At 38.7% G+C, this 22,431-nt stretch overlaps 1 protein-coding gene across 1 annotated transcript; it reads left to right on the top strand.

Annotated features, from left to right (window-relative positions):
• The first annotated feature begins 325 nt into the window (after nt 1-325).
• Nucleotides 326-19,973, top strand: UNC45A (unc-45 myosin chaperone A). Its single transcript, XM_033920788.1, has 7 exons — nt 326-558; nt 3,825-3,983; nt 12,076-12,112; nt 12,805-12,980; nt 14,652-14,744; nt 16,370-16,555; nt 19,704-19,973. The coding sequence occupies exons 1-7, from the start codon at nt 544-546 to the stop codon at nt 19,971-19,973; spliced, it is 936 nt and encodes a 311-aa protein (XP_033776679.1). The 5' UTR covers nt 326-543.
• Nucleotides 19,974-22,431: the final 2,458 nt, after the last annotated feature.

The following is a 22,431-nucleotide window of genomic DNA, read 5'->3' as shown; positions in this document are numbered from 1 at the left end:
CACGTTGCTGATGACATCATCAGAGGAACGACTGGGTGTGAGAAAGTTGCGATGGGGCCTGTGCTGCCCATGATGCACTTTGTCATAAGGTACTGTATTTTGGTCTCCCGGTAAGAGGGGGCGGGGCTTATTTTCGGGGACACATGGTCTATGCAAATGAACCCCTAAGAGGCCAGACTCTGTCTGCAGTAGAACGCGGGGAAAAAAAGAAAGAAAAGAGTTTCTTCCTGAACAGTGCAAAATACTGACAGCGGATGTAAATTCTGCACGTGGCTAAAGGCGCGGCCGGGGGCGCCTCGCGCGTCCTCCGCAAGCACGTTGCGCAGGCGCAGGACGCGCGTACCAACCGTTCGCGCCTTTGCGCACTCTGTTCGGCCTGTCAAACCTGCTTTTGAGTCTGTTCCTACGCGCCGCAAAGGACCAATCCCGGGAGCTCCCCTGCTCCGGCGTCCCGCCCCCTCAGGCAGCAAGTGCTTCATGAGGGGAGAAGTTGCGTCATAGGGGGCGGGACGCCGGAGCGGCGACGGGGAATCGGCCGCCGCAATGGCAACTTTGGAGGTAGGACGCGGGGGGCCCCTTGAATGCGCGGGTCACACGTGCGGGGGCGGAGGCTGGTGGGCGTGGCGAGGAGCAACTGTCAACAGGAAGTCAGAAGCGGAGCCACTTCCGCTCAGCCTTGGCCGCTAACGGTCCTCCGAAAAGGCGGAAGCGATGTAGCAAGAGCAGTTGTCCCGCAGAGCATGATGGGAGTGGGCAGGGGGAAGTCAGTTGCCCTTCCCTGGTCCCTCAGGCCCAGTGTCCTATTTCCAGTCAGGGCCAACCCAGATCCCAAGAAGGCTAAGCAGTGGATTTCCCAAGTCCATCTTAATAAAAGCCTGTTTTTTTTTAAACCCTGCTGAGCTAACTGCTTTTGCCATAGTCTGCAGCAACAAAGTCAGAATTTAATTACATGTTGAGTGAAGAAATAGTTTCTCCTGCTTGTTTTAACATCTGCTTAGTAGCTTCATCACATCCCCCCCTAGTCCTAATATGTTTGGAAAGAGTAAACATCTACCTGTTCACTCAGTATTTTACAGTATAGACTTCTTGTCTTAATATCATTTCTCACTTGGAAGGTACTTTTCCTTATTGCTCTTACCTCTGCCAGGAGAGTCAGTGAGCTTCATGCACTGGTTGCAGATCCACCTTTTACGGTCTTTCATCATGACAAGGTGGTTTTGCGTACACATCCAAAGTTTCTCCCCAAGGTTGTCTCGGAATTTCATCTCAACCAATCCATTGTTCTACCGGTTTTCTTTCCCAAACCTCATTCCCATTCTGGGGAACAAGCTCTGCATACTTTGGATTGTAAAAGGGCTCTTGCTTACTATCTGGAGCGTACGAAACCCCACAGATCAGTTCCCCAACTTTTTCTGTCCTTTGATCCGAACAAATTGGGACGTCCTGTTTCTAAACGCACGTTGTCTAATTGGCTAGCAGCGTGCATTTCTTTCTGTTATGCTCAGTCCGGACTGACACTGGAAGGTTCTGTCACGGCCCATAGAGTCAGAGCAATGGCAGCATCTGTAGCTTTCCTCCGTTCCACTCCTATTGAGGAAATCTGCAAAGCTGCTACTTGGTCCTCAGTTCACACTTTTACATCTCATTATTGTCTGGATGCATTCTCCAGAAGGGATGGTCACTTCGGCCAATCTGTATTACAAAATTTGTTTTCTTAATGGCCAACCTTCCCTCCATCCCTCTTTTTGTTAGCTTAGAGGTCACCCATCAGTCAAGAATAGCTGCCTGCTTGTCCTGGGATAAAGCACAGTTACTTACCGTAACAGGTGTTATCCAGGGACAGCAGGCAGATATTCTTGCGTCCCACCCACCTCCCCGGGTTGGCTTCTTAGCTGGCTTATACTAACTGAGGGACCGCGCGCCTCTGTCGGGCGGGAGGGCACTCGCGCGTGCGCGGTGCGGCCGAGCTAGAACTTTCTAAAAAGTTCTTAGAGTGCAATCACTCTAAAATTGTCCGTACCGGGGCTTGCGTCTAATGGTCCTGAACACTAGGGTTATGCATCTGAACCCACACGTTGCTTGCAGAAAGTTCTTTTCTGCTCTGCGGTTTTATTTTCAGGTGGGTTTTTTTTTTAGTTGTCTGTGTTCAGTTGGAGGCTCAGTGCCCAGAATTCCCACTTGGCAGAAGACAGACTCACATTGCGGAAGTCTGCTGCTAGCAGGATCAGCGTTTGGGGATACCTAGCCAGCCAGCCTGCTTTTGTATTTTTTTTGAGCTCAGGTGCCAACTCCTGCATAGTTGTTTGCGTCCCTGATTTATCAGCAGCTTGAGCACAGGCTATTTAACTCTTTCCTGGCTTGGCCAGGATTAATGGGCCAGATGCATGGGGCTCTCCCCCTTTGTGGTGCATGGTTTTCTGGGGTTTAAGACTGGCAGCCCAGAGACCAAGTTTGTCCCACAAACCTTCGAGGCAGAGTAGTTCTCCATTTATCCCAGCATTCCTGAGCTGAAGCAGGCAGGTACATGGCACAGTGAGTAAATCTATTATAACCTATGGGGAAAACCAGGGGATCTCCAAAAGTGAAATTTGAAGGTTTCTGCATCCAGAGCCAAGGCCTCCCACCTCTAAAATCCCTTTCCTTACAATTTTTGTACAGGCAGTTCCCAGCACCATCTCTTTCCCTCTCACTCAGACATCCAATTCTCCCTTTCTATTCCCTCCCCCATCTCAACATCCAAGTGTCGATAATCAAAACGGCTTTTTAGACGTATCCAAGGACATTTTAGGCCTCTGAAGGAGTGGTTAGGGCGGGATGTGGGCAGACCTAGACTTGGTCGTACTGCAGGAATAATCGAAAGTTTTACTAGGCTGTCTGGACGGAACTTATGCCTTGAGACTTAGGCGATTTAGAAACAGGACTAAGTGCCCAGAAGGTATCCAAAGTGACCAGATAACCACTACAGACACAAAGCACAGACCCCCACACACTCCCCCAGTGATCACTGACCCCCCTCACACCGCCATAAAAATCAGAATAAATACGTACATACCTGTCTCTGGAACATCAGCACCTGCTATAAGAAAGCCTAGTAGAGCTGCACTGAAGTCTCTTAAGTAGCCTGGGGGTGGGCTAATGAACCATAGAGAGGAAGACCCAGGCCCATAAATCACTAACCACTACATTCATGGTGGAAAATGTGAGCACACCAAAAAAATCCCAAACCCTACTGTACTGCCATATAGGTGCCATCTGCAGCCATAAGGGTTATTGGGGTATAGTGGGTTTGGGGGGGCTCAACATTACTTATATGGGAATTCTGGTGAGATGTTTATGAGGCATCCTTTTTGTGAAGTTCACAGCAGTGCCTTAAGGTGCCCCACTGTTCTGTTGCCATGTCTGGGTGGCCAGTCGATTACAAGATTGGCCCCTCCGACGTCCAAATGGTCTTGTTCTGGGCGTTTGGGACTTGGATGAATATTTGAATGCGAGTGTGATATAAAGATAGACGTAGTGGCGGTCTGGATGATCAAACGCCTGGATGTACAGATGGATGCTTTTTGAAAAAAGTATACTTTAGACGTATTTTTTGAGAATGGACATTTGTGCCCTGCTGACTTTGGACGACTAGGTTCAAATCGGACTTAGATCTGCTTCTTTTGGTTATGGCCCTTTATGTGTATTGCTGCTCTGGTCATTGTTCTTTTCCCTCTTTTTTTTTAATTCTTTATTCATTTTTGAAAACTTACAATAAGTGTAACAGCATTTTAACTTAATATTCTATTAAAATCCATATCAGAATTTATCCCTCTTTATTTTCTTAGGACACCACAGGGTACCTGCGAGAAGAGGGGAATACATTTTTTAAATCTGGAGATTACAAAGCAGCAGTGGCCTGTTACACCAAAGCCATCAACTTTTCTAAAGACAGGATGGACAGAGCAGTTCTGTACCGGAACCGGGCTGCTTGCTATCTTAAGCTGGTGAGAGTTGTAAATAATGTGCAAGAGTCAGAAGTGAAAAATGTAGCCTGTAATACTGAAACACTCTTAATACAGTGCCTTTTCTAGCACATATTTACGAATCGAGTTTTGGGTATGTATAGAAATTCTCCCAGGTTCACTTAGTTTCATTGCGAAGACAAAGTCTCAAGTCTGCAATTGATATATTGTATAAAGAATGAGCCAACATGGCCAGTGTTTCCGATGCCACACAGTGTCTTCCTCAAGAGTCACAAATTACCAAGTCCGTTTAAAGGACATTACAATTTCTGACTCCTGAGCAAGACACCCTGTGGTGTCGAAACACTGGCCATGTCGGCTCATTGTGGCTAGCTGTTTGTATTTCACATCTGACCCTAGGAAAATGTTCTTATCCATACTTGAAGGTGACAGTACAGGTTTAATCTAATTTACCTCTTCAGGCTAATGTAAGAAAACAGAAGCAAAATGTGGATATTACTGTAAAACTTAGCGTGTGGTTTTTTTTTTTAAATTAATGATGCAGAAAGCACATAGTATGCTAATACATTGCACATTAAAAAAAAAAAATTAATAAAAGCATGCACCACACTTTGGGGCCTTTTTTTTTTTTTTTTTTTTTAAATTTTTATTTATAAATTTTCCATTCTTACAATATTTGATTCATATATAATATTATTAATTATTACATATCAAAATTTTATCATTAATAATTCATATTATTTAAAATATAATATGATAAGGATTATACAATAATATATAAAATATAAATCCCTTCCCCTTTTTATATAATATGTTTCCATTAATTAATCAATTCCCACCCCATTCATATATAATTTTTATCATTGTGCTAAGAAACTAATCATTAGAATAATTTGTCAATGGTTGCCAAATTTTCTTGAAATTAGGAAGATTTCCCTGTTGTAACGCTATTATTTTTTCCATTTTATAAATATGACAGACAGAATTCCACCAGAACGTATAATTTAATTTGGTATAATCTTTCCAATTTTGAGTAATTTGTTGCATGGCGACTCCTGTTAATATTAGTAATAGCTTATTATTATTTGCTGAAATCGGACTCTTAGTTCTCATTGCAGTGCCAAATAATATAGTGTCATATGAGAGTCCTACATGATTTTCTAGTAACTTATTAATTTGGGGCCAAATTGAATTCCAAAATGCGTTTACACAGGGACAGAAAAAGATTAAATGATCTAACGTCCCAATTTCCAATTTACAATGCCAGCATCTATTAGATCTAGTACTATCTATTTTTTGCAGGCGCGTTGGGGTCCAGAACACTCTATGTAATAAAAACAACCATGTTTGATTCATAGATGCTGACCTTGTAGATCTTAATCTCCAGGACCAAAATCGTGGCCATTGAGATTCAGAAATTGTCTGACCAATCTCAATACTCCAAATATCCCTAAGACCTGTTTTCTTTTTTTTATTTAAAAATCCGTATATCAGTTTGTACCATTTTGCGGCTTGGTGACCCAAATAATCCGCCTGGAAACATAGAACCTGTAGACTATATTGATTATTTAGATTTTTTCATTCAGGGAACCCTTCCTGAATGGCCTGCTTCAATTGCATCCATTTAAAATATTGTGTTTTATTTAATCCAAATTTATTTTGCAATTGTGAAAAACTAAGCAGTGATCCTTCTGATATAACATCATTCAATGTTCTTATTCCTGCATTTATCCATTGTTTCCAGACGATTTTAAATCCGCCAATTCTGATCCTGGAGTTTATCCATATTGATTGATTTAGAGATTTAGCAATAGGTTCTGGTGATAGATTACTGATATATCTCAATGTTTTCCAAGTGTCAAATAAAATTCTGTGGTCTTTGTATCTTTTAGGCATAGTTATAGTTATTAACTGTTCTGGATATAAAGGGAACAGGAGCCGCCATTCTAAATACAGCCAATCTGGTACATTTTCTAAAAGGTCTGGGAGGATCCAATACATACCCTGTCTTAAAATATAGGCTTGATGATACCTATAAAAATTTGGAAAATTTACCCCCCCTTCCATAATTGGTCTTTGTAATGATACTAAAGCGATTCTTGGTCTTTTCCCACACCAAACAAATTTTGTAAGAACATTGTTAAGTTTTTTATAAAATGACCCCTGAAAAAATATTGGAATCATACTCATTTGGTAACAAACCACAGGCAATATCATCATTTTAACTGTTTGAATTCTTCCCCACCAAGAAAGATGTAGTGGATTCCATTGCTCACACATTTCTGTTATTTTTTTCAATAAAAGTTTTTCATTCTCTTTGACTGTATCTTCAATTGTGTTTTTGATCATAATTCCTAAGTATTTTATTCCATCTTCTTTCCAAATAAATGAATATGGGTCAAATAATCCTTTGGTACAATGAACATTTATTGGGAGAATTTCAGATTTGTTCCAATTAATTTTATATCCAGAAAAAGTACCATATTTTTCTATTAAATTAAGTATACATGGAATAGTAGTTTCCGGTTCTCTTAAATATAATAATATATCATCTGCATATGCAGATAATTTAAATTCAAAACTGGTAAATGATATTCCCTTTATCTCCTTAGTTTTGTTTATTGCAATTAATAAAGGTTCTAGGACAATATCAAAAAGTAAAGGAGACAAAGGGCATCCTTGTCTAACTCCCCTATGCAAGTTAAATCTATTTGATAAATTATTGTTAATATATAATCTTGCTCCAGGAGAGCTATACAATGTCTGAATCATTTTAATAAAACCGGATCCTATACCAAACCATTGTAAAGCTTGGTATATAAAATTCCATTCCACTCTATCAAAGGCTTTTTCTGCATCTAAAGATATTAAAAAAGCTGGATCATTTATATTTTTTGCTAAATTTAATGAGTGGAATGCTAATCTAGTATTATTTGAAGAATGTCTTTTAGTAATAAATCCTGTTTGATGTACGTCAATAATGAAAGGAAGGGCTTTTGCCAATCTTAATGCTAATACTTTAGCCATTAATTTGTTATCCACATTCAATAATGAAATAGGCCTGTAATTTGATACAAGAGTATGATCTTTGTTTGGTTTTGGTAAAACTATAATTATCGATTCTGCCATAGTACCAGAAATATTTTCATTCTTTATTTGATATTGATATAAATTTAACAGATGTGGTAATATGATATTTTGGAAAAATTTATAAAATTCAACAGTATACCCATCTCCACCTGGAGCGGATCCAACTCTAAGAGACTTCAATGCTGTTTCTAACTCTTTTAAAGATATAGGTTCTTCTAGACTTCCTTTTATATGATCTGGAATATTTGGTCCAATATATGAATTTAAAAAAGTTAATCCATCTTGTTCTTTATTTTTATAAGAATTGGAAGTATATAATTCTTTATAAAAATCAAGAAATTGTGTTATAATATCTTTTGTGTTGGTATGTGTGTTACCTTGTGTATCTTTGATTGCAATAATCTTAGATTTTCTTTTCTTTACTTTAAGAAAATTTGCTAATAATTTCCCCGCTTTATTTGAATTTCCATAATATTGTACTTGTTTATTGAAAATGTCTTTTCTCACAATTTGAGAAGAAATCTCATTATATTTAACTTTTAATTTTAATATTTCTTGTAATGTTTTATTTTCCCATTTCTCAATTAATTTATTTTCTAGTAATTTAATTTGTTTTCCTATTTCAATAAATTGTTTTTTTTTTTGTTTATTAATAAATGTTGAGTATGAAATAATATTTCCTCTCATAGTTGCTTTAAAAGCATCCCATAAGATCTCAGCATTAATAGTATCTGATTCATTAAATTGAAAGAATTCTTGCATTTTTATTTTAAAATCTTCAAGAAATTTTGAATCCTCTAATAAATCATTATTAAATCTCCATATTGAATCAAAGTTTTCAACATCATAATTTTGAAGGTTAATCCACACACCAGCATGATCTGAAATTATAATGGGATCAATTATTGCTTTTAGTACACGCTGCGCTATATTATTAGAAACAAATATATAATCAATTCGTGAAAAAGATTTATGGACCTGAGAACAAAAAGAAAATTCCTGATCATTAAAATGAAGAATTCGCCATATATCTACTAAATCACAAGATAGAATCAAATTATCTAAACCTAATGATTTTATAACTTTACTTGGTTTTTTATCCAATATCGGATCCATTACAGCATTGAAATCCCCTGCTACTATTAAATTAGATGTAGCCAGTGGTAAAAGTAATTGTTGAATTTGTTTAAAAAACTCCATTTGATTCGTATTAGGAGCATATAAATTGAATAAATTCAGGGTTGTATTTCCCAGAACCATTTCGATATGTACCCATCTTCCTAAGGGATCATAATTAATTAATTTAAAATCTGCATTACATTTTTTGTTTATTAGAACAGCCACTCCAGCTTTTTTTTTTAAAGCCGGTGCAAATAAACATTTAGAAATCCAACCTCCAGATAATTTTTTTGATTCAATTTCTGAAAGATGGGTCTCTTGAATGAAGTAAATGTCCGCATTTTGATTTTTAAGGAACGATAATAATTTCTTCTTCTTAATAGGATGATTTAAACCATTGATATTCAGGGAATACATTTTTATGTCCATCTAATTAATAATTATGTTGTAACCAATATTCTGTGATACTTTACAAGATTAGTTCCCAGCACATTCAATAAAAATTTATCTCGTATCCCACCCATTATTTTCCCTCCCTCCCCACCCATTATCATATTCTGATTTGGAACACGCATTGGTCATGCAAAACCTAAATCTCCTTTCCCAGGCAACTAATAATTCATTATATTATTCAAAAACATATTTCTAAATTCAATATATTCTTTATACTTCCACCCTTATATAATTGTAAATTATGTCCATTTAATCTATAAAATTTTATAAATTTATTGAGAATTATATATATTTGATTCATAAAATTAAATTCAATATCATGCATATATGTAATATAATACTCTGAATAAATAAATATATTACAACTATAGCTCTTATTCTCTATATATTCTGTTATTCATCATGTAAATTAAATATATCCATTTTTATAAAAATATTATTATTAATAATAATGCATTTCAATCATTTCTTAGATCATCTTCATAATAAATTAATTTGAATAAATATTTGAATAAAATATACATTTTATATCAATAAATAAGTTTTATAATAAATTCATATTTTATTAATTATCTACCAATCAATAACTTAATTTCTTATTTTTTATAATAAGTTAATGTGACTGAATAATTGAATTTAATAAAAATCTTATAGTAGACATCTATTTTATTAATTAATCCTGTCAATAATCAAATTATTTTCTTGTATATATTTCATAAAATTATAATTTTCTTACACAGAATTAAAAGTTGTATTTATAATAAATTAATATATTTCATTTTTATATCTTATTCTCAATATAGTAATAATAAAATTTCCTTTCAATATTTTTAATGATATTTTCATTGTAAATCATTTCATTATTCATTAATCATAATAAATTAATATGCTATATAATTGAATAAATTCTCTATTTTGATTAAAATGTGTATTTTATATAAATTTTTAAGTAAATAATTCATTTATTTATATTTTAATAATTAAAACAAATTTTTTTTTTTTTTTTTAATATTTTATTATATATATATATTTTTTTTAAAATAATATTAATGATTGTGGATGTTAATATTTTATTAATAATTAATTTAATAAAATAATATTATATCATTGCATCCACTATTTCAATGAATTATTTTTCCAATTAATAACATTTCTTATGTCTTAAAAATTTTTTTTTTTTTTATAATCTTCTTTATTTTCCCTTTTTTCCATCTTCTTTCTTCTTTCTTCTTTCTTCAGCTGAATTATTCTGTTTTTTATGTAAACATAGGTTCTTTTTGTGTCAAAAATTCTTTCAGTTTTGCAGGGTCTTGAAAATATATGGATTTATTTCCACTGGATACTCTCATAGTAGATGGATAATATAATCCATATATGTATCCTTTTTCTTTCAGCTGCTGTCTGTATGTGAGGAATTGTTTTCTTATGTTTGCTGTATATTTAGCAAAATCCGGAACTAAAATCAGTTTTGATCCTTTATAGTTCAAGTTTTTATTTGCTTTTGCCATTTTTAATATTTCTTGAGCTTGTTGATACCTTAAAACCTTGAATATCAAAGGTCTTGGAGCAGCCTGATTTACTGGCTTTCTTGTGGGGATTCTGTGGGCTCTTTCAATTTCTAACGGCCATTTTGAATTGAGCTGAAGCAGTTTAGGTAAAAGATTTTCCAAGAATTGTACAGGATCTCCCCCTTCAATATTTTCAGCCAGCCCCAAAATTCTGATGTTCTTTCTTTTTCCTCGGTTTTCCATGTCCACCATTTGATTTTTTAAAGCTGCTACTTCTTTTTTATCTTTGTCATATTCTTGTGTGAAGGATTCAAATTTCTCCATTTTTTCTTCCAGCACTGTCATTCTCAGTCTTTCCGTTTGGATCTCCTGTTTCATATTAAACCATATTAAGAAGTTCTTCTTTTACTTCTGATATTTTATTGGCATTTTCAGTCAGCATCAGTTTTATTTTGAACAGTTCAGTCATAATATCAGACTTTTCAGTGAGTTCTTCAGTCTCCATCGGGAACGGCACACTCGATGGTGACAGGGGAGTTACTTTTGTTCTTTTTGCTGATATTCCCGATGTTGAAGGTTTTTCAGCTTTCCCCTGCTTCATGCTTGCCATTTCCGACGTTGTTTTATATATTTTTAATAGCGATTTGAGAAAGTAGAAGTTTTATTTTTGTTCCGTTTGTTGCCTGGATACGGGAGCGCTGCGGTTAGGCTGCCATATCGTGCGCGCTCCAAGCCACGCCCCACTTTGGGGCCTTTAACATCCGTAGCCCGGTTACCCAACAAACGCTAACTAGCAGTCTGGGGAGGTAGGAGAATAAGCTTTCATTTCCACAGAATTAGGGGTCTGCTTTCCTCACAGATCTCCCACTGCTTTCCACAAATTCCCTGCCCCTCTCAGTTTAGTTGAGTCTGTTCTGGGTGACAGTCCTTCGCGTCCAGCCGGGAGTTCGGTTCATGCATAAAAACTACAGTTCAACGGGTTCCTACCTCAGCTGGGCATAAGTTACAGTTCTCTCCTGGTCCTCCCCGTCCTTCCTTCACTCTGGGACCCCCGGGTTCTGATTCTGGTTCTTCCTTTTAAACTCTCCACCTCTGCTTCCCCCTCTCCTGAAGCTGTTGCCCTTTTTGAGCTGTCCTGGCCAAGAAGTTCCTCTAGGAAACCTGTCTGAGGAGCTGAACTAACCTGTGGAAGGGGCAGGGTTTCATAGCCTCTGTCGCAGGGCCCTTTTACCAAGCAGTAGCCTTAATGCGGGCCATTTTTAGTGCTGCTGGTAAAAGGCAGATTTTTTATTTTTTTCAATAATGGCCACACGCTAATTTCCCCATTAGCGCTTGAGACCTTAGGCAGTTGAGACTCAAGGGCTAATTTTGCGCTAATCATTAAGCATGGGGCATGTGCACATGTTAACTAATTAACATAGCCACACCAGCCTGTGGGTAGTGTTTGCCAATCCTAAAATTACTGTGGGACCTTTAAACATGCCCTGTGGTAGTGCATTTTAACCCGTGGTGAGCAGCTTAGTTAAAGGACTTCAAAAGATGACCCAAAAATGGTAGCAAAGGCCCTAACATCAGTGGCTGTAAGTAGAAGTTAAGTCTTGAATAAAAAAAAAAATCATCTAGTTACCCCTTACCTATCCACTAACACATTTACCCAGACAACTAACTGTGCCCATCCATTCACTCAGTTTAGTTAGATGGCTGGGGGAATTGGGAGCAGGATCCCTGCCTCTGCATCCCCCTAGGGTTTAATAATATTAATCAAAACTTTTTTTGTCTGATTTTGAAAAGCTGATGAGGACACAATATATGTAGCAACATTGGCAAAACAGAAGGATAAACAGCCTATTTAAAGTTTTTCATAAGAAAATAATTTTAATGTGTAAAGGAGGAAAAATGAAAGGAATATCCAGTTATACAAAGCTGTTCTTGTATTTCTACAGGAGGATTATTCCAAAGCAGAAGCTGATGCTACCCAAGGTAGGTTGTTTATGGGTTTTTTTTTAATCCTTACTTTGAAAAAATGAGCTTCCAATTCCTTGAACAAACTAAAGGGAGGGAAATGATTGAGAAAGATACTTCGATCCTGCCAAAATATGAGAGGAAGAGAGAGCATCTGAATAGATGTGGGTAAAATACCCTGGTTCACACTGTACAATTCAAGAATATATGAGATAAAGAATCATTGAGAGAGAGGGAAGGATTCTAGAGCATGGTCGTTGGTGTGGGAGATTTGATAAGCTATATGGTCTTTCTCTGCCATCATGGTCTATGTTTTTTAGTGAAAAATATAGTGGATATCCTAATTATGCATGTTATCTAAAGCAAGATGGAAAGGGGCTCAAGGTATTGAATTACAGGAGATTGAGGTTAAGTGGCTGGTTCAAGACTATATATGGGATGAGAGAACTGGAAAAATGCAGTGAGAGATTTAGTGATTCTTCAGGGAAATGAACCAATATTTGATGTATTTATTCAATTTTCTATACCGTTCTCCCAGGGGAGCTCAAAACGGTTTACATGCATTTATTACTCAGGGATTCTGCGGAGGACACTAATAAATGTTGTTGCCTCCTTTCTCACAGTCCCAGACTAACCCAGGACTCAAAAGAATTGTTTTAGGTTTTTGAGTCTCGGTGTGTCTTTAAAGTTGTCGGATCATGTCCTTACAGCAGTCGAAGTGGATGGTGGTGATGTAAAGGCGCTGTTTCGCCGCGGCCAGGCGCTAGAGAAGCTGGGGCAGTTGGAAAAGGCAAGCACTGACCTTCAGAGGTGTCTTTCTCTGGAGCCAAAAAACAAGGTGTTTCAGGAGGCAGTTCGCAACCTTGGAGTACAGATCCAGGAGAAGGTGAGAGTCTGGGGCTTGCTTCAGGAGCTGTAACCACTTGCAGAAGCTCAAATTATGGACTCCCAGATCCAGGAGCAGCTGCAAGGGAGCTCTTTGCTTCCTTGAGCAGAATTTACATCGCTGGTTGTAGTTCCTTTATCGTCCCGATAGACCAGTCCAGACAAGTGGATTATGTCCGCCAACCATCTGCTGGAGGCAGAGAAAAGCTGACACTTCAGTAACATTATCACTATAAGAGGTGCCAGTATTTCTCTGCTTCCAGTAAGTGGCCTGGTACAGCATTGTTTCAGGAGTGACCCTTTAACAAATGACAGTAATAAAGAATGAAATTGAAGAGGCAGCAGATAGCAGATGGGAGGCTGGGGGTAAGGAGAAGATAAAGGATTTGGGAAGTGCTAGAGATTCACTTGCTGCCATCTTTATGGGGTGTTTGGACTTGGAAGTTTCCTTCCGCTCCTTTTGGGCTTCCAGCTGAATTAGAACCAGGGATGGAACTTGATGCAATCATTGTAATGCATCCCCAACCCTATATGTCATGTCTGTCTGTCCAAGTTAGATTGTAAGCTCTTCTGAGCAGGGCCCATCTATAAATGTGAAAACGTACAGCGCTGTGTATGCCTTTCAGTGCTATCTAAGTGGCTGGGATTCAAGCGGTAGTGCACCCCCTGGAAGCCCTTGCTCAGTGATTGGCACTCCTCCTTTCCCCAGTAACCCCCGTGGTAGCCAGGAGGAGAAGCAGAAGATTGGAGCTGGGAATCAAAGCCAGCTTCCTTTGCAAGAAACCAGTGTGTCCCAAGTTGGTCCTGGAGTACCCTCTTGCATATTCATTATGGATATTCTGAAAACCTGATTGGCATGAAAGAGATTTGTGTACAATGCCTTCAATCTCATGCATAGTAACATAGTAAATGATGGCAGATAAAGAACCGGAACGGTCCATCCAGTCTGCCCATTAGTTATACCCATTACAAATACATGATTAAATTAACTTGTTTCTTCTTTGATATTTCTGGGGCCCTAGACTGTAAAGTCTGGTATTGTCGTCCTAGGTTTCATCCTTGCCATCCTTGCTCACTCCAGCCTATCCAACTATCCTGTTTGCAGGAAGTCTAGGCCAGTAACATCTTCATGTTCCAAATTAGTGGAATTCCCATCGATGCCCTCCCCAGCCCGAACCTACACCAAATCATCACATATGGGACACAGACCGTGCAAGTCTGTCCAGTACCGGCCTTAGCTCTTTAATTTACATCCTTCATTTTCTAATTAGAAATCCTCTGTTTTTTCCCACCTTTGTTGAATTCCTTCACCATTTTCCTCTCCACCACTTCCCTCAGGAGGGCATTCCAGGCATCTACCACCCTCTCTGTGAAAAATAATTTCCTAACATTGCTCCTGAGTCTTCTCCCTGCAACCTCAAATTATGTCCTCTAGTTTTACCATTTTCTCTTCTCTGGTTTGATTGTGGATAGCTTGAAAACCAAACTGGCAAGGAGGTACTCTGGAACCAACTTGGAAAATCATGCACTAAGCCACCAGGCCGGCCCATTGTGTTTTCAGGTTCTGGTTTATTTTGTGAATGAATGAGGAGGGGAGAGGTCCTGCCATGGGGCCCTAAATGAGATAAAACTGAAGAATACACACCCTTTAGCATCCTTTTATCTTTCTCAGGTCCGGCTTATGTCCACTACAGATTCCCGTGTGGAGCAGATGTTTCAGATCCTTCTTAACCCAGAAGAAAAAGATACAGAGAAGCAGCAGAAGGTAGAGTCTCTGGGAGAATTATGCATTGCACACATGCTTTTGGTTTGTACTGTACTTTACTTGTGAGCAATTTGCCAACTCGTCTTTTCAACTTGCTTGTGACTTTCTGTTTACATCTGCTTGTCACATGTTTTTTCCTCCCTTGGTACTCTGATCCTGTTCTGAGACACCGGGTCAAAGGGGGAGCCTGCAAATTATAGAACAGAACCCATGAACTTTTTATTGGACTAACGTCCTAATACAAATGATGGCTGTCACCTCTTTTGCATACAAATGTCTCTAGCAGCAATACTCCAATCCTAGTTTGAGTTTTATACATCAAACCTTCAAGATCCCTCTGACATCCCCCCTCCCCACCTAAGTGGGCTAATGCATCACTTCCATTAGCCAGCATCCTAAACATACATAGTTATTTCCATCTCGTGCTATTTCCTATATTGTATTCTGTCAGTTTCCTCTGGGGCTGGGTATTTGAATTTCTATCACTTTTCCAGAGTGCCGTCACTTCACACCGTACTGCAACTATAGAATATTTCAAATATGTTGTACATTCGTGGAGAAGCTGGATATTTGGTTGGCTCTGTTGAAATTCTAGTTCTGTCAGTTTAAAAATTGGTAGTGATCTTCTAAAAGTTGCTTCAGGTAGACCACTGCAAATACATGTGTTTGTATTATTCCTTATTTGTGATGTGGTGGGAGCATTTACCAAATGATCGATCGGGTGCAAATCAAACTAAACATTTATTCTTGAGTTAAGTGATAAGACACTCCAGGATGTATGTCATAAGGTTATATTTGCACACGTTTTGTGTGGGTTATGCCTTCAGCCCCCTGAGACTTGTTAATACTGAATAGCGATGTGTACTTCAGAGTGTCTGCTGAGTTTTTTTAAGCCATTTTAATCCACGGAATACTGCATCCTATGTTACTTCTTTGCATCCTAGTGGATCAAGACTTCGAGATCTTGATTAAGTTATTTTTCTCTTCCTTTATCAACAATTCTAATACTAATCTTGACAGCTGTGGTGCCAGTTCTCTGTGCTAGCCTCTTTTTTTCTCCATTTTTGTGATGCTATCTTCCCATGTGGTTCTCTGCCTTCTCTCTCTCCTTCACGAATGATTCAGCAGATTCAATTTGCCTCTTCCGAAGGTTCTTCCACTTCCATCATCTCCTGTGTGCTTTTATTTGAGTTTAGCTGGGCCAACACATTTTTCTGAAAATCATATTTCAGATGCCCATACGGTAGCTTTAAATCTAAGTTCTTTTCAAGTGACTTTCAGAAATGTAAGGAGTTGGGGTTTTTTCCATTCTCACTTTTCTAAAGCATTTGTCTTTCTTGCTGATTATCATAATTTTGGCATTTTGATGTCCAAGCTCCTTCAGTAGACATTACAGGCTATGCATAGTATATTTTTAATTAATAGCCTTCCACCTTTCAGGAAACTATCAGCAGCTCTGTTATTGCATGTAATCTGAAAGATTAAAGGTTCCCTAGAAAGACCAGAACATGATGGTAACTGGAAGCTTCACTGACGTTCTCAGAGAGTAGATAAAAAATAACAAGAGAGTAAATGCATTAGTTATCGGCTCTGAGCCCACAAATGTTTCATTTCTTGTGTTCCAGGCAGCTCAGAACCTAATTGTCCTGGCCAGGGATGATGCTGGAGCAGAGAAGATTTTCCAGAATGACGGTGTACATCTCCTTTTGTGCTTGCTGGACACAGGAAAGACTGATACGATATTAGCAGCTCTGCGTACACTTGCTGGCCTTTGTTCTGGTCATCAGTCCCGGGTAAGTGTTCATACTAATGTGGAGAGTCATGGAGGATGCATTTTTTTTTCCCCCTCAATAAATTCTTTTTTTTTTTTTTCCAATTCTTTATTCAACATAAAAAAATGAATAAAGAATTAAAAAAAAAAACCCACAAAACTTACAATAAGTGTAACAGCAGTTATAGCATATTAAAGTTTAATACAACACTTAATAATCTGCAAAAATGCACATCTGAATTTTTTCCCCCTCCCCCCTAATCAATAACATTCTTTAAATTCAAGAAAACCTACCATAAACCCCATTCCTATATTCAAATCAAAAAACCCTTCCCTCCCTCCCTCCACCCTGGATGTGCATTTTAATATTCAATCATTACAATATTTTGTTAATGGCTCCCAAATCTCCTGAAATTTTCTAAAATTCCCTTGCTGTGTGGCTATTGTCCGTTCCATTTTATAAATGTGACATAAAGAGTTCCACCAGAAGCTGTAATTAATTACTCGGAATCTGCTGTATGGCAACCCCTGTCATAATAAGTAAATATCCCAGGACAAGCAGCTAAAAGAAAGTAAATTAGCAGGTAAGAACCTAATTTCTCAATATGTAAGATAAGGGTGGGGTGGGGGGAGGGTTTTTATTACATGTAAAATAAAAATTACTAAAAGGATTTCAGGATGGTAGAGGGAGGGTTATATTTACAACTATAAGTTATAATGATAAGATGTACAAGTGGTTAAATCTATGTTATTGTGTTGCAATTTTTGTACACTTGATGAATGAATAAAGAATTATAAAAAAAAAAAAATATAAATAAAAAAATGCATTAATCTGCATATTATGAGCTGAAAGCTAATAAATCTAGTATTTTAGATGTTCTCTTTGGGTTTTAAACCAGCCTGTCAGGACTAGCAACATTGTCTTGATGTCAGTCACATTGCGTTTCAATGTTGAGCAGAGAGGGAGAGAAAGCTAACTAAATTTAAAGCGCAGGCTGAGGTAAAAACAAGCTGTTGGTGAAAAAAAAATAAATAAAAATACCTGCAAAAAAACCATAAAGACAAGAGGACACTCAATGAAACTAATGACCTGCTAGTAAACCATAGAGGAAGATTTTTTTTTTGTGTGTGTGTGTGTGGGGGGGGGGGGGTTCCCCTTCCACGCAGTGCTTAATTAAGCTATAAAATCTGATGGTAAAGGATGTGGTCAAGGTGACTAGCATAACAGGGTTCAAAAGAGGTATACTAAGAGGTAACCCGTGCCGAGCTTTACGATTCAAGTTTCAAGTTTATTAGGTGACTTGATTAATCGCTTAATCAAACATTCTAAGCGATGTACACTATAAAATTTACAATTATTAGAAAACAATACAATACATACAAATACTTAAGTAGCGGTAAATTGCTCTTAATTTTAACATTACTAAACATAGGGTAAGGAGGGATGAAATACAATTCATAAAGTAAAGAAGAAACATTGAGGGAAAATACAAAAGGGAAATAGGTAACACAGGTATAACAAAAGTAAAATATAATACTCCAATAATAAAATTATGTTGAAAATGCATCTTTAAAAAGGAAGGTTTTTAATTTGGTTTTAAATTTCCCAAACTCTTTCTCCTCCCGTAAAAAAATAGGGAGGGCGTTCCAAGTCTGTGGTGCTGTACATGAAAAAATAAATTGTCTCCTCGTATTAATAATTTTTAATGAAGGAATAGATAGCAGATTTTGTTCGCTAGATCTTAGAATTCTCTTTGTAGAATATGGAATAAGTAACCTAAACAAAAATGCAGGGGTCTTATTGTTTAGAGTTTTAAAAATAATTATGCATAACTTATAAGTGATTCTATGAATAACAGGGAGCCAATGCGCCTTTTTGAGGAGAGGTGTTACATGATCAAATTTTTTAGACTTAGTTATTAATTTTATAGCTGTATTTTGTATAATTTGTAGTTGTTTGATTTCATATAGCGCAATTCCTTTGAATAAAGAATTGCAGTAATCAATTTTAGACATCACCAAAGAGTGAATCAATATAGTAAGTGCCTTGGAGATGGAACGAATTTTACGCAACCTATAAAAGGTAGTTTTCACAATGTTACTAATATGATCATGATAATTGAGTTTATTATCAAAGATTACTCCTAAAATTTTTGCATTTTTAACTAATTGTAGGGGAGTGTTATGAATTGAAATTGGAGAAACAAGAGGAAAACTATCCTTCCAAGGAAATAGCATAACATTAGTTTTTTTGATATTGAGGGCCAGTCTGTTTTTATCTAGCCAATGATGAACTTGATCAAGTTTTCCGTTAATGACCGAAATTTCACTTATGTTATTGTTATTTAAGGGGTGCTATAATTGTATATCATCGGCATAGGCAAAAACATGAAATCCTATGGATTGGCATAGTGTCATCAGTGGTGCTAGAAAAATATTAAAAAGCAAAGGTGAAAGAATAGATCCTTGTGGAACCCCATGAGAAATCTGAGAAGGTAGAGATGAAGAATTATTGAAGATAACTGTAGAAGTACGATCACTAAAGTAAGATGTGAACCAGGCTAGAACTTCATCTGTAACCCCAATAGATTGAAGTCGAGCGAGGAGTAACTGGTGATCAATCGTATCAAACGCTGCTGAAAGATCCAACGAAATTAACAGCACCGATTGATGATGATCCAAAAAATATTGAATAGAAGTTGTCATACCAATAAGGGAGTGTTCTGTACTATGGTGTTGTCTAAAACCGGTTTGATTCAGATGTAACACATTAGTTTGTTCTATAAACTCTGAAATTTGGTTGAAAACAATTTTTTCTGTTAATTTTGCCAGAAATGTAATATTAGATATTGGTCTATAGTTAGACAGTTCATTGTGCTCTACATTTTTTTCTTTAATAATTGGTCGGATATATGATTTTTTCCAATCCAAGGGAGAAGATGCGGTATACAAACTTAAGGTTTAATTTAGTTTAGAAGTTCTTGGAGGAAAGGAACATAAATTGTTAACCGGGTAGATTTGGGAGAGCCATTGTTTATTCTTGGAAATGACCTATGGGTATTTAGCTCTTCTTCCTGGGTGGGATCTACCAGATATCTGTGACCCAGACTGGTGGAGGTGGGATGCTGGGGGCTTGATGGACCTCGGTCTCATTTTTGTTCTTATCTGCTTTGCTTTACGCACCACAGACTGTTCACTGGCTGGAGATCTTGCAAGCTCTGCTCCTGAGTCAAAATGTGGAGGTGCAGTACCGCGGAGCAGTGATTGTGATGAACATGGTGGCAGCAGATCAGGAGGTGGCTGCCAAGCTGATGGAAAGTGAAATGTTGGAGATCCTGTGTGTGCTCTCCAAGGACGACGTGGATGAGAAAAAGCGCCCGGTGACCGATGCTGCGAAGGAGTGTCTCGCAAAAGCTGTAGAGTATGGACTAATCCAAGCCAATGTGAATGACAAGTGACTTGGACAAGCCGATAAGGGGACCTCGAGCTTTTAAGTTTTCTAGTCTTTTGTAATGTTTATATTTTACAAGAGGCGCCCAAAGAGGGACGGTAACTTGTTTTGTAAATATAAAGAGCAACATTAAGAGCAAGGGTCACAGTCTTCCTTCTTTAACCTTGTCCTCTGCTCTTCTGCATTTTAACTTCACTCTGGTAACACGCTCTATGGCGCATAAAGATCGCCTGGTCCACTGCACCGGCCCAGCTTATTATTTTGCACCACTCCTATTACAACCACCCTCCTCCCACCCTCATTCTCCAACACTCAGGGGAAAAAGGATGCATGCTTGTGGTTTGTTTTTTTTAAGGCCCACAGTAGTGTACTGAGCTTGAATGGAGGAAAGCTCATGAAGACTGCTACCTAGAAGGTAAACAGAAAGTAAGGCGAGGAAGAGAACCGGGGGAGGGGGCTGAAAAACTGTCGGCCAACCAGCATGTTCCCAAGCATGCCTGCTGAAGGGGCATTTCCTGTGCCATTTCTTTCTCCGGTGTTCCTAGCACTGTTCAGGTGTATGGAGGGCTTACGATCTAGTCAGAACTCGCAGACAAGTAAGATGGGGAATGGAATGTACGAGATATTCAAATATATGACCGTGAAAATGAACTGTGACGGTAAAACAATGCAACGGTCAGTTTTCTTATGTCTTACTACAAAATGAGTTTGGGGAGATAATGTTTAATAAAAGATCTCAAAGTCTTTGCTGGTGTGGAAGAAAACTCCCAAGCCAATATTGGTCCAAATAACTTTTATTAGTTATAATAACATAATTCTTCCCTCAGATTTCAGGAAGAGACCTTCCAAATTAGACAACACTGTCATATCAAATTAAATAAATAAATATACAATTACTACTCTTTAAACTGTTACATTAACAGGTGCTAGAGTAGATGTGTCTTTCTTTCTCTCTCTCCTTGGCTGTCAACCACCACCACCACCACCCCTTGCCTGCTTCCCCTGTCCAGCAGTCGGCTTCCTGGTGCCTTTTGGCCCACCAGCACGAACTACCGCTTCAAAGCAGCCTGCTGAGGATCGCCGGCCGGCCGGTGCGAACCTCGAAGGCCGCTCTCCACCTCGGTAGCACGTTCCCTCTGACGTGATCCGGTACGTCAGAGGGAATGTGCTACTGAGGTGGAGAGCGGCCTGCGAGGTTCGCTCCAGCCGGCTGCTTTGAAGAGGAGGGCAGACAGAAGAGCAGCAGCGGACCTTACAGTGCTCCCTGGTTGCTGTGGAGAGGTCTGCCACTTTGGTGGAAGACGATGCCTGAAGATGTAGCCGGTCCCCTGTATGTCTGCTGACTAAACTAAAGGATATACCTTTGGAGGCTCTCTCTCTCTCCAGGTAGTCTGGATTAATTATGCTTTCTTGAGGTAAAACAGAATGACCTAAATCGGGGAAAGGATGGGAGGCTACCTGCAAGATCTTCCTATAGCTACACCATTCCTGCCCTGGCGCTGCCCTCCTGCGCGAAGGGTACGGGCATGAGGCTTGGAGAGGAGCTGGAGAGGGGAGTCGCCGGGAGTGTTCCCTGCCTCGGTGTTTGAAAATGGAATTCAGCACGGAGGGACACGGCACACTTATCAGGAAACACGCTGTCCTAAGTGCGCATGCGCGCTTAGGATTTTATTATAGAAGATAGGTTACATAATTATTGATGTTTAAATAACAAGAGAAAGCATAAGTCTTCATTAAGTAATTTCCTTTTAGAGTATTGTACTACATTTCTCAAACACTAATACATACAGAAGCTCAGTTCTAAAAGGTTTAATAACCGCCGCCGCCCCCCTCCCACCCCCCCCCACACAATGTGTATAACTTAAGATATCTCGTGTTCTCCTTAGCGTGTTTTAGCCAGGCACTCCACCCGGCTAATTTAGGTGAGCGCCCAGCTGTCATCTTTCATCTGCAGATCTACAAGCAGCCCCGCTCATCGAAGCCGCACACCAATCCTCTTCCCTGTCTCCACTCCAGGAGTGTCCAACCTGCAGTCCGACAAGGAGTTTTGTGCAGCCCAGCTTCTTCCTCCGACAGGTAGTTTTCTGGCCGGCTCCCTTGCTGCAGTTATCCACAGGTGGCGTCGGCTCCTCGTACGCAATCACCAGAAAAACAATTGCAGGATGGGAGCCAGCCAGAAGGGATGCAGCACAGACTTTGGACGAATGATGAAGAGCGCATGAGCCATAGGATTGAAGAATGGAGGGAACAGTAAGGGAGAATTGGGTGTCTGAGAGAGGGAACGAGATGGTGCACCACATGGAGAGAGGAGGGGGAGGAGAAATAATTATTGGACATGATGGAGGAGTGAAGTAGAGATGCATGGGCGCAGAGAGGAGGGGGAGAACATGCTGGGCCAAGGAAGCCTCCTGGACTGGTTGTGTTTTGGTTTTTTAAAGTACAGAGAGGGAGGGTATTAAAAGAAG

Source organism: Geotrypetes seraphini, chromosome 14 (genome assembly GCF_902459505.1).
Source record: "Geotrypetes seraphini chromosome 14, aGeoSer1.1, whole genome shotgun sequence".
NCBI lineage: Eukaryota > Metazoa > Chordata > Amphibia > Gymnophiona > Dermophiidae > Geotrypetes > Geotrypetes seraphini.
This window is presented reverse-complemented; position numbering and strand designations above follow the sequence as displayed.

Coding starts and splice junctions, on each gene's coding strand:
- UNC45A (XM_033920788.1), top strand. Junction 3,984..12,075: donor CTGCTTGCTATCTTAAGCTG/GTGAGAGTTGTA, acceptor GTATTTCTACAG/GAGGATTATTCCAAAGCAGA. Junction 16,556..19,703: donor GGGTAAGTGTTCATACTAAT/GTGGAGAGTCAT, acceptor TACGCACCACAG/ACTGTTCACTGGCTGGAGAT.